This window comes from Pelobates fuscus, chromosome 5 (genome assembly GCF_036172605.1).
Source record: "Pelobates fuscus isolate aPelFus1 chromosome 5, aPelFus1.pri, whole genome shotgun sequence".
In the NCBI taxonomy this organism is placed as follows: Eukaryota; Metazoa; Chordata; class Amphibia; order Anura; family Pelobatidae; genus Pelobates; species Pelobates fuscus.
This window is the reverse complement of record NC_086321.1, coordinates 15,157,454-15,169,945: the sequence shown is the minus strand read 5'-3', so window position 1 is coordinate 15,169,945 and position 12,492 is coordinate 15,157,454. Positions and strand designations below refer to the sequence as shown.

The window sequence follows — 12,492 nt, the reverse complement described above, 5'->3', positions numbered from 1 at the left end:
AGAGCATGATGGAGCTATATGCAGATCAGGGTAAGCCAGGGTCCAGACCTCAGATATCAGAATAAATGCCAATAATAATAATTATAAGTAATCATCACCCATTGTACAGCGCTACGGAATCTAATGGCGCTATATAAATAATAAAATAATAACAAATATAACCAATAGTCCGTTAATTAATGTACATGTCCGGTAATGTAAGTTCCTATGAGGCACCACATCATTTTTGTCCTCTAGATGGCGCTAACATTTCCAACTGCTTCAATAACAGCCGTAAATAGTCGGCATCTGACGATATCATAGCATTCACAGAGCAAGCAACCCACGGACAAGCTGCCACCTGATCCTTAAATATTAAACATTCCCTCGATATCATATGTCCAATGTTAAAGCTCTATAAATATTGTGTTCACTGCAGCAGATATGTGAGCTATATATGTAAGGCTTGATTCACCATCAGAAGTCAAAACGAGCGGTATTTATAAAATACGGTATACTAGTAAGACAGAAAACTGTTATAATAAATTGTGTTATTCGCAGTCTGATATTTTTGAGTTATTTTACCACTTACACAGTATGTGTGTCTTCCTGCTGAGCTTACCAGTTCTCTTGCTTTTACATCACAGCGGGGGTGGGTCATTTATACAGAAAAAAAAGGACTTGGGGTCAGGTTGAATATCCTCTTCCTCCATCCGATATACGTCATGTGGAGGTAAGTAAATAAGGCACCTACCCTATCTTCCTCCCCACGCGTAGGTAGGGGCCAGCAAATCATTAAGTCTCAAGATAGGAAGTTCAGATTAGGCTTTGCCAGAAAACATATAAAAAATCCTGCTCAGTTCTGGAACAATATTCTTTGGAACACACACCTTGATTGCTTTGTTTGAAATCCATGGAGAACTAAAATTATGAAAGTTGTGTCATCGTCAAAATACAGGACTCACTAAAGTCTCTGTTTACTGCAGGTCAATACGAGCAACAAAGCCAGCCGAACACACTACAATCCTTGCTGTAGTTCCACGCGTGTAAGTTATTTGCTGTCCTCGATTGATCTTTTATTTATTTTTTGTATCTGTTTGTTAAGTTAAGAAAGTCTTAATTCCCTGTTCTCCACCTTTTAATAATTTAAATAATAATCTGTGAAGAAAGACTGGGAACAGTCCGCCACGCACCTTCTCACATTCTAAAGCATTTTTGTTAGGTCAAAATGCATGGCTGAATTCTACACTAGAGGATGCTTAGTATAGTACAGATGTTTAGTGTAACAGTACTTGCTGTACGAGGGCATTATACCCACTTACGGATATCACTTTAAGGTTTTGGTGGAATTTCTAGGAAACTGCATTCCCAGAAATGCTGTCTGCTTATGTCAGCTTAAACATAGCGATAAGCAGGGTGTTTGTCCAGTTTTATTTATTTGTTGTATATAAATATATCACGGTTTATTTCATACAATGTGTACATTTCTAGTATTTGGAATTTCATTGATAAAATCCTCTAAAATTGATTGAGGAAAAAAAATATTGGTTTTATCCCATGTTTTAGCTATATACTCCACTATTTCAAACAACATTTCATTTATTTTTTTTAAATCCCCTTTTGATTTTTTTTTTCTAAAAGGTATCCTTCACTGACAAGAACTGTGGTTCTTAGATGTTTAGAAAGTTTGGTTGGGCATAAAACATGTCTCTCATGTATGACTCCTTATTTGATATTGATATTATTTGTCCTAAAAACGTGCAACATTTTATTACCGGGTCACAGTTTATGTTTGTGCCATGACTTTTGTTACTCAGTCCTCGGTTTTAAAATCAGCTTAGTGCCCTTTTCTTCAACTGTAACATAATAAATAAGTACATTCATAAAACTGCTTCATTAGATTTCTCCCAGTGCCAGAGTAGTCTTCGCTGTACTCAGGAAGGCTGCGTGGTTACAATAAACAATTAAACAATTGTGGATTAATGTGGTCTGATCTTCCTGTGATCACGATGTGCTTCTTCCAACCTCTGAGGAGCCAGTGAAATAGCACGATGACCTAAATATTTGTTATGATCCAGTGGTCGGTGGTTAAGGCCACTCGTCGGGTGTGTGAAGCAAACTTCAAATGTCTCATGAATCACAGGACATTTAAGTCTGGCACTCAGTGTTTCAGGTGGTTCCACTGATTACTAACTGTAACTATATCCTCTTAAACATTGCATCTGATGTGACACACATTAAATGTATTAATTACACTAACATTAGACAGAAGTGAAAACTTTCAAACTTGCCGAACTTGGAAACTAGTTTAGTTGGGAAATGTTTAAACATGAAACGTCTTTACAGTTCTTCACAATTCCTGGTTGAGTAAAAATACCTTTATTTTTACTTTGTCCTTAATGTGACACAAGCCTGTGTTTTATTGGTGTGTGTAAATAATTACAGGATTTTGTTTTTTACGCAGCAACTCTGATCAAGAAGAGATGTCTGTCCTTCCTCTCCTGCGAACAGGATTCAGCAGGGTAAGAGACATTTAACACTTCCTTCGTGTTAGATGAACGGCAATCTTTGTAATATCAGGCAATCTTAGCAATATCTGAGAATAAACATGTGTAAAATCCACTGGGAAGACTGAACATCTTATAAAACAAACCTATCCGTTTTAGTCATTTTTACATGTAGTATCTAGTATGAAAAAGTGAATTTCAAAATTTAGGACAAATCAGCCAAACATAAATACATAGTCCAATTTTTCAATATTGTACTAATATTTGAAATTCACTTTAAAAGCCCATACCAGACCCATTGGTGCCAACAGTCCTAGATTTGTCGGGACAGTCTCACATTTCTGAGTACTGTTACAGCTATTATAAGTCGCTGGCATAGGACTGAGCATTAAGAGATTGCATGGTCTGCCGGAGGGGGGCAGGCTGTCGGTCAGCTTCGCCAATCTCTTTTGGAACGGGTCCACACCGTTTGATAAGCAACACGTGCCTCCTCCTGTACGTCTGCTCTCTTTTATGCCCACCTCTGTCAATTGGCAGGTATGCAGACTCATAAAACGTTTTTCAGCGCTTTAAGGGTTATCTATATGTTACCCTTGCCCAATTCATAAACCTGTCGATTGCAAGAGAAACCTGCACTTTTATGATAAATAGCATTTCTGCTAGGGATTCCATTTGATGTTTGTATGTATTTATTTTTTTTTTTTAAATTCTTTATTTTTGTTGTGCAAGGCATAACAATAGGCTTACTCAGCCACGATAGCAGTCGTAAGCAGTATCATACAATGAACAAAACATGGCATAAGGAATATACGGCACAATTTTTTAAGTTTTGTTTAGATATAACGTAGACAGTAGATTGACATAACGGTTAACCTAGGGGCTTTCCTGACTGACATGTACAAATTTAAAAAAGGTAGTATAACAAGTATTGACCGATGCTAGAATTTAGTTAGGTAGGCACGAGCTAGGGAGGCTATACCTATTAAGCTTTGATATAGCACTATTCAGTAGCACGGTTGCGAGCGTAAACATGCCAAGAGTAAAATAGTAAAATAAAAATAAATTGAGACGGTGTAGCATAAACTTAGTGGTTGTGTAGATGCAAATGCCAGGGAACCCTCTGTCGGTTAGCATAGCGAGAGGATAGCTAGTTAACATTAGTATGAGAAAACATCTGTTAGTAAAAATGATTCCACTAAATAAACTAAACTGCGTGAGTTCTATCTCGTTACACTTACTAGGCTTCCTTCATACCAAGAAATAGAGTGTGGGTATGAGTAGTATATGGATAGTTCAGACCTAGAGTGTGGGCCCATGAGTAAGTGTCACTAAGACTGGTAGTGTCTGGCTGTTAGTGCGCAAGCATATGTGGACAGTGTTAGGGGTTCACGATTCACAAAGGCCTACCCAGTTAAAGCCGTCTGCATATACATAGGCAATTATGGGCAAGTATAAAAAGAAATAAACATAGGTTAAATAGAACTATAAACAAACTTAAATGCTGAACAAATGCGATTAACCTATGAAAAGGAAAAGCAATGCAATGGTATTAGTGGCCAGTGGGGCCTAGCAGTCCCTCGGGAGCTCTCAGGTGGTGGCTACAGTCTGTGCAGCGCTGGCGGGTTCTCCCGGAACGAAGGGCTTAGAGGTAGCCGGATTCCATCTGTGTGGCTTGTAAGATGTAAGGTGTCGCTTCATGGCGTCTGCCGGTAAGCCCAAGGCAGGGAGGTGGGTCTCTGCCTCCTGTAGGTCTGCAATGAGGTATGTGGCGTCTCCGTGGCACACTTGCAGTTTGTGCGGTGAGCGCCATCTGTATCTGACATCACGTTCGCGGAGCAAGGCGGTAAAAGGCCTCAGAGCCGAGTGCCAGGCCATAGTCCCCTTAGAGAAGTCTGAATAAAATGATAATGACATGTCCTTGAAGCTAAACGGTGCGGTACCTCTGCTGGCGGCCATGACTGTGTCCTTGTCTTGTCTCTTCTGGAATCTTATTATCAGATCTCTGGTTGCTGCTGATGGGGCCGTCGGTGGTTTAGGGAGCCTAAACACTCCGTCAAGGCCTACTCCTTTGGCCTGTTTTGGCGGCAGTATCGTATTTAACAAGCGCCGCACAAGGTGAGGAAGCTCAGAGTCCGGGACTGAGTCAGCGATGCCCCTAACCTTAAGGTTCTGGGCGCGTCGTGTGTCCTCCATAGCAGCCATAGCTTGCTCCATTTTCGCGTGTTTCTGCTGTAAAAGTTTCATCTCCTGTTGGAGTCCGGCCATTTGCCCAGTGTGCATGTTGGAGGTTTGTTCCGCGGTTTCCATGCGGTCTGTGAGGCCTTTTATGTCTCTCCGCATGCCTGCCACGTCCTCCTGGATATTCTGGCGAAGCTCCGCCAGCAACTCCCTCATTTCGGCCTTTGTGACCGGGGCCGTGTCAAGTGGCCTGGCAGGCTTCGGGTTGGGCTTCTCCGATGCCCGTGTCATGGGCTGAAATAGCTCCTCTGACTCAGAGAGCAGTTCATCTGAGTCCTCGATGCCCTCCATGTAAGCGGCCATGTCAGTTTCGTGTGCGCCATGCGCTCGCCGCCATAGGTCTCCTATACTGGCGCCCGGCCGGGGCGGGTCGGGCTTGGGCTTCTTGCTTTTCCTGCCCATATCTGCCTCCTACGTGGGTAGTTGTCGTGCTTTTTTTTGGGGGTGATTGTTCAATATTTCAGGACTTTAAGGCTGATTTCGCCGGGAGCCCTCTGAGGATGCGACCTGTCGGTTCAGCAGCTGGCTCCGCCCCGTTTGTATGTATTTAGACAGCATTTGAGCATCACAAAGAGATTGTCTCTTCTTTTAATTACAAGCTGTAAAACCTTTTACGCACACCGGCACCCAGTATTTCTGCACTGTAAGAACAATTGAATAAATACAATCTAAATTGTGTAACCTGCCATAAATTGGAATTTTTAGTTATCCCTGAATAGCAATGTTAACATAAATGTCTGATTTTAGGTCTATATGCTAGCTATGCATCTCAGTTTTCAAATAAATGAAACGCAGGAATAACCTGCCTGTGAGGTTAATGCATCATTTTTTTAGCTTTAAAATAATATAGACCACAAGCTTGCCTTGTTTTTCATATTTATTGATTGAATATTACAATGTTTCCATGGTGATTTAGTCCGCAGTCTTGTAATGCTGTTAATTTGCATTTCATACGTTTGTTTGTATTTTATCTTTTATTTGATAGAGATTCGTAGAGAATAGCAGTATGATTGCGTGTTACAATGAGCTGATTCAGATTGAACACGGGGAGGTGCGATCGCAATTCAAACTGCGGTACGTAAAAAGAATACTGATTTTTAACAATCAATGCTATATCTAGGAAGCTGTATATCGCTGCTACATTTCAAAGAAACGTAAAATAAATAAATAAATAAAAACATGCTTTAAACAGCAAATAGGTTTTGTCCATTTATTTTGTTACTGAAAGTCTTAAATATTGAGTACTAAATAATAGCCATTAAAGAAACACTATAGTCACCGGAACAACTACAGTTTAATATAGTTGTTTTGGTGTCTATAGCCTGTCCCTGCAGGCATTTTCATGTAAACACTGGCTTTTCAGAGAAAAGGCAGTGTTTACATTGCTCCCGAGCAACACTTCCAGTGACAGTCACTCAGACGGCCACTAGAGATGCTTCCTGGGTTAGTGCTGCACAACATGCAGTGTCGACACACCCTGCATGGAGAAGTTGAACTTTCCTCATAGAGATGCATTGATTCAAAGCATCTCTATAAAGAGATGCTGATTGGCCAGCTCAGCAGTTGGCTCCACCCCCACCCCTCCTCCTTGGCTGAAATAATCAGAGTTGACAATTTCAGCCAATCATATGCTTTTTCATACGAAAGCATTGGATTGGCTGAGATAATCAATTCTGATGATCTCAGCTAAGGAGGTGAATCAGGGGCAGAGCGAGCCCCAGTGGACCTGTGTGGCCCTGGAATAAAGGTGAGTTTTATACTCTATTTAGGAGGGGTAAGAGAGGTACGGCCCCTTGAACAATAATTTAAATAGTGATTTTAACACTATAGGGTCAGGAATACATATTTGTATTCCTGACCCTATAGTGTTCCTTTAAGCTGAAATTCATTCATGTAAATTAAACAATCTTTTCACATATAACAAGACAAAATTAATTAATGTGATTCTATTTTAAAAGGACACTATAGTCACCAGAACAATTACAGCTTATTTTATTAGTTCTGGTCAGTATAATCATTCCCTTCAGGCTTTTTGCAGTACACACTGTCAGAGAAAATGCAGTGTTCACATTACAGCCTAGTGATAACTCCACTGGCCACTCCTCAGATGGTGCTTCCTGGGGCAGTGCTGCACAGTGTGACTGACAATCAGTGTCTCCAACAAAAATGATTCTATCTAACCATCTATCTTGGCTGCCAGTGTCAATTTTGCCTTAATTGTGTTTTTTTTCACCTTCCTGTAGAGATAGCCGAGCCACAGACATTGACATTTCGGGTTTTATTGATAATTTTATTAACAAATATAAAAAAATTATATCTAGTATCCTTTTTATGACAACAAATCGTCCTTAGGAAGGGTTTACTGGACTCTGTCTCCGTATTGCCCTCAGTGTTACTTATGGAATATGTACATACAATATATTTGAATTAAATATATGGATTCCCCAGCAATATGCATTAACCCATTTGCCTTCTAGCCAGCTGAGCAGCCAGTGAGAGATAATTTGACTCTGACTGAAGACAGGGGGTGAGTGGAGTCTATGTTTATATGAATTCTGTCAATTTACAGATGATTCTGTGTCGTTACAGGTCCTGTAATTCCATATTTACAGCGTTAGATCAGTGTCAGGAAGCCATAGAAATTACAAGTGAAGACCATGTCATACAGGTACACAGAACATATCTTTCTTTCCACGATACCCTCTGAATTATCTGACTGTTATTTATGGTATATACGGGCTACTTACTAAACCGAGAATTTAAAGTGAATTCAAAATGAATTTCAAAATGAAGACCAGACTAGCCAAACCTAAAGCAATTTTTCCATTTAGACTGTTTTGACCTGAAATGTTAAATATTCTTTGAATTCACGTTTAATTCTCAGTTCAGTAAATTGTCCTGTTATTAGAGCTGTGATTCATTAATATCAAAATGTAAAAGTTTGTTTTAGTTTTATATCCTGATGTGTCGCTGTCATCAGAAACCGTCTGTGCATATTTAATCATATATTAAAAACTGAACAATGTTAGGTGTGAGCTTAGATTAGCACAGAGGGAGTGAACAATAAATAAATATATCCTAAAAGGCAGCAGTCCTCAGTAGGTCAACTGTAAACCTACTCCAGGGTGTTAAAACAAGGATATATAGCTCGAAGTTGTGCAATAGGAAAAATAATAGAGTAAGGGAAAAACCTATAATAAATCCAGCTTGTATAAATAAATCATAAAAACTATTCTTATTCAAAAACTGTTTGTGCCTCATACGGGTGAACTTCCCAGCTAAACTTTGACATATTGGTAATTTAGTTCCATCAGAGAGTCTGAAGAACACTTTCCTGCATATTGGAAAAGTTGGGAGCTACTTGGGAAATCACAGACTCTGATTGGCTGCTGACACATGATCTCTGGAGCATTTCATTCCAAGATGGTAACCTCCATGCTAAAACAATGACAGAATTTCAAGCAGTAATTTCAGCTAAACTGACTATAGGTCGCTTCCATGAAAATAGTAGGAATCTATTTGTATCCATTTTCTCCCAAGACATTTTCTGGTGATAGCGCCACTTTAACATATGTTCTAGAAGTAATTAATACAAACTGAGTAAACCTTCTAAACCAGGATTGTAATAGCGTTCACGTCTGTTTTTCTATATTTATTACGTACAAGCTTTCTAAGTACTTGTAACTTGTCAGTATATTAATCCAGCGTTTGAACGGATGATGGGCTACAACCGAGAGGAACTCATTGGGAAAGAGCTCACCGAATTGCCAAAGAGTGACAAAAACCGGGCAGACCTTCTGGATACAATCAACACATGCATCAAAAAGGGAAAGGTAACGAGACACAGTAACATATATGTAAACCTGGAAATCACCACAAAAATCAACACAAGTATATTTCTACACTTTTCCTTGCGCCTATGGGTATATTTGACTAGATAGGTTGCGTCCTTCAATGTGGTTGAGCACCATTGTCTGATATGCTGTGTATACTTTATTATATGCTTCCAGTGTGCCCTCCTTGATTGGTTTATGGTTCCAGGAGTCATCTGGTGCATCCCACTGTTAAAGAGATACTACTACTTTAGCTTGATGAAGCAGTGGTGGTTTATATATCATGCCCCTGCAGTCTCAATGCTCAATTCTCTGCCATTTAGGAGTTAAATCACTTTATTTCTGTTTATGCCACACCTCCCCTCGATGTGACTGACACAGCCTGCATGAAAGCAAAATGGTTTAATTTTCAATCAGATGTTAACTTTAGAAGTTTTTATCTTCTGCTATGTAAATTCAACTTTAATCACACACAGGAGTCTCTTGAAGTCACTAGAAGGCTATTAACAGAGCAGGAGATAAGAAATCCTAAATTAAACAGACTGTGCCATAAAGGGACTATCTAGGTTCCTTTTAAGGAAGTGTTTAGGAAGGCTGTGTAAGTCACATGCAGGGAGGTGTGACTAGGGCTGTATAAACAAAGGGATTTAACTCCTAAATGGCAGAGATTTGAACAGTGAGACTGCAGGGGCATGCCCTATACACCAAAACTGCTTAATTAAGCTAAAGTTGTTTTGGTGATTATAGTGTCCCTTTAATGATCAAGCTGTTTTCAAATGTTTTGACGCTTACTGTGTCCCTTGGGCATCCACTACCCGGTGTCTTTTCACAGATATTAGTAAAGCAAAAGTTCCTTCAGCGTTAGTATGTTAATTCCATCTCTCCCAGACAATGGATAAAGTCCTAGAAGGGACAACGTTTATATATTTATTGGGGAAAGGGGAACGTCTGCTGCAGCAATACTCGTAAAGTTGAGCCAGGTAGTGGCCACTTAAGGGGCTAAGGTCCATTAATATCTCTATAACACCAATGTCTTTAATACTTTTTTCGTTTACCGTATTATTTAATTTGCCAAGTTTAGATAACCTAGGCAGTTAAAGAAAACGACCCATTTTTAAAAAAAATAAAGCCATGCCTTTGGAGAACTTGGCTGCAAACCGTAAATAGAAAAGAATATTTAAAAAAAAAAAAAAACGTAGAATTGCTATTTTTTCATTTCCTGCAAAGTGTCAGAATATGCCTGTTTCTGGAGCAAGCATGTACCAAAACAGGAAATGATTTGGCTAACTTAAAGTAAGCCTGCTATAGTGCTTATGGTGCCAAGAGTGCCCTGCCCCGGTTCCCACAACAAAAGTGAATATTGCTTTATTAACGGTAGTAATGAAACCACACGCTATACAATATATTTAGGACTGTGGAGACTACTGAGGGTAGTGGTGTTGTGGAGACAGGCTCAGGTACTGAGGGTAGTGGTGTTGTGGAGACAGGCTCAGGTACTGAGGGTAGTGGTGTTGTGGAGACAGGCTCAGGAACTGAGGGTAGTGGTGTTGTGGAGACAGGCTCAGGTACTGAGGGTAGTGGTGTTGTGGAGACAGGCTCAGGCCCTGAGGGTAGTGGTGTTGTGGAGACAGGCTCAGGCACTGAGGGTAGTCGTGTTGTGGAGACAGGCTCAGGCACTGAGGGTAGTGGTGTTGTGGAGACAGGCTCAGGCACTGAGGGTAGTGGTGTTGTGGAGACAGGCTCAGGCACTGAGGGTAGTGGTGTTGTGGAGACAGGCTCAGGCACTGAGGGTAGTCGTGTTGTGGAGACAGGCTCAGGCACTGAGGGTAGTCGTGTTGTGGAGACAGGCTCAGGCACTGAAGGTAGTCGTGTTGTGGAGACAGGCTCAGGCACTGAAGGTAGTGGTGTTGTGGAGACAGGCTCAGGCACTGAGGGTAGTGGTGTTATGGAGACAGGCTCAGGCACTGAGGGTAGTGGTGTTGTGGAGACAGGCTCAGGCACTGAGGGTAGTGGTGTTGTGGAGACAGGCTCAGGCACTGAGGGTAGTGGTGTTGTGGAGACAGCCTCAGGCACTGAGGGTAGTCGTGTTGTGGAGACAGGCTCAGGCACTGAGGGTAGTCGTGTTGTGGAGACAGGCTCAGGCACTGAAGGTAGTCGTGTTGTGGAGACAGGCTCAGGCACTGAAGGTAGTGGTGTTGTGGAGACAGGCTCAGGCACTGAGGGTAGTGGTGTTATGGAGACAGGCTCAGGCACTGAGGGTAGTGGTGTTGTGGAGACAGGCTCAGGCACTGAGGGTAGTGGTGTTTTGGAGACTGGCTCAGGCACTGAGGGTAGTGTTGTTGTGGAGAGAGGCTCAGGCACTGAGGGTAGTGGTTTTGTGGAGACAGGCTCAGGCACTGAGGGTAGTGGTTTTGTGGAGACAGGCTCAGGCACTGAGGGTAGTGGTGTTTTGGAGACAGGCTCAGGCACTGAGGGTACTGGTGTTGTGGAGACAGGCTCAGGCACTGAGGGTACTGGTGTTGTGGAGAGAGGCTCAGGCACTGAGGGTAGTGGTGTTGTGGAGACAGGATCAGGCACTGAGGGTAGTGGTGTTGTGGAGACAGGCTCAGGCACTGAGGGTAGTGGTGTTTTGGAGACAGGCTCAGGTACTGAGGGTAGTGGTGTTGTGGAGACAGGCTCAGGCTCTGAGGGTAGTGGTGTTGTGGAGACAGGCTCAGGCACTGAGGGTAGTGATGTTGTGGAGACAGGCTCAGGCACTGAGGGTAGTGGTGTTGGGGAGACAGGCTCAGGCACTGAGGGTAGTGGTGTTGGGGAGACAGGCTCAGGCACTGAGGGTAGTGGTGTTGGGGAGACAGGCTCAGGCACTGAGGGTAGTGGTGTTGGGGAGACAGGCTCAGGCACTGAGGGTAGTGGTGTTTTGGAGAGAGGCTTGGAGACTATGGTGAGGCCTAATAGAAAGCAGTTGTTGTTGGGCGATTCCATCATAAGAGTTGTGGAGATGGACAATACTGGTCTTGTGAGATGCCTTCCTGGAGCTACTGCTCAAAGAGACAGGAGACATATTTGTAATATTGTTAAGCGAGCAAAGCAGTAAGGGAAATTGGATGTACTTGTCCATCTAGGGACAAATGACATGGCTTGCAATGAGGTTTCAGAAGTTAAGGAAGTTTTTGGTGTTTTTGCCAATGATATACGGCAGATTGCTTCCACACTGTCATTCTCTGAAGTTCTGCCTGTGCATAACACTCAGAACGACAGGCGGATGCGTATTAGGGACTTTAACTTGTGGCTTGGTGAATGGTGTTGGGAGTAAGGATTTGGCTTTATTTCTCATGGTAGCTCTGTTTGGAATGGAAATAAACTTGACCGGTGTATAGTCGCCATATGGGCAGTCGGATACCAGGACAACCCTCCCACATACCTTCCCCAATAATGCACTGACACTAGTGTATATGGGAAAAATTGTCCACAGCTTTATTAAACAATCTTGAATAATTATAATAACCATATTACTTATAACTTAATAATAATAACAATAATAATTATAATAACAATAATAATCACAGTAATAATAACTTAACAAATAAACCTGGGTCATTGCCCCCATGCTCCGTCCTCGCATCCGAATCCTTCTGTTAATATAACAAAGGCAATGACCCCCATATAATAACACATATATAACATATACCAACATAATTCCAACATACCAACTTAAAGTGCCAAACACAATTTAACCATGGCAGGGGTATACCCGGATACCCCTACCCCACCAGGTTCTGAGCCACCGACAGGACTCGAAACCTACCAACCACCAAGGACCACAGTTTTACGTCTCCATGACGTTCATCCTAGGGAGCCTATTCCTTCTCCTTCAGCTCCCTATCCCGCCGCTGTGAAAAAACGGGATAACCCCCACCAGGAACAACCTAAAGGGA

At 41.9% G+C, this 12,492-nt stretch overlaps 1 protein-coding gene across 2 annotated transcripts in view; it reads left to right on the top strand.

Moving 5' to 3' along the window:
* PDE8B (phosphodiesterase 8B) overlaps window positions 1–12,492 on the top strand; it is a 155,516-nt gene that overhangs the window by 91,394 nt on the left and 51,630 nt on the right. For both annotated transcript variants that reach the window (XM_063453602.1, XM_063453600.1), the window contains exons 4-8: window positions 966–1,025; window positions 2,444–2,501; window positions 5,710–5,798; window positions 7,314–7,392; window positions 8,417–8,557. In XM_063453602.1, coding sequence (XP_063309672.1) covers window positions 966–1,025; window positions 2,444–2,501; window positions 5,710–5,798; window positions 7,314–7,392; window positions 8,417–8,557 — 427 coding nt within the window. The remainder of the gene's footprint in view (window positions 1–965; window positions 1,026–2,443; window positions 2,502–5,709; window positions 5,799–7,313; window positions 7,393–8,416; window positions 8,558–12,492) is intronic.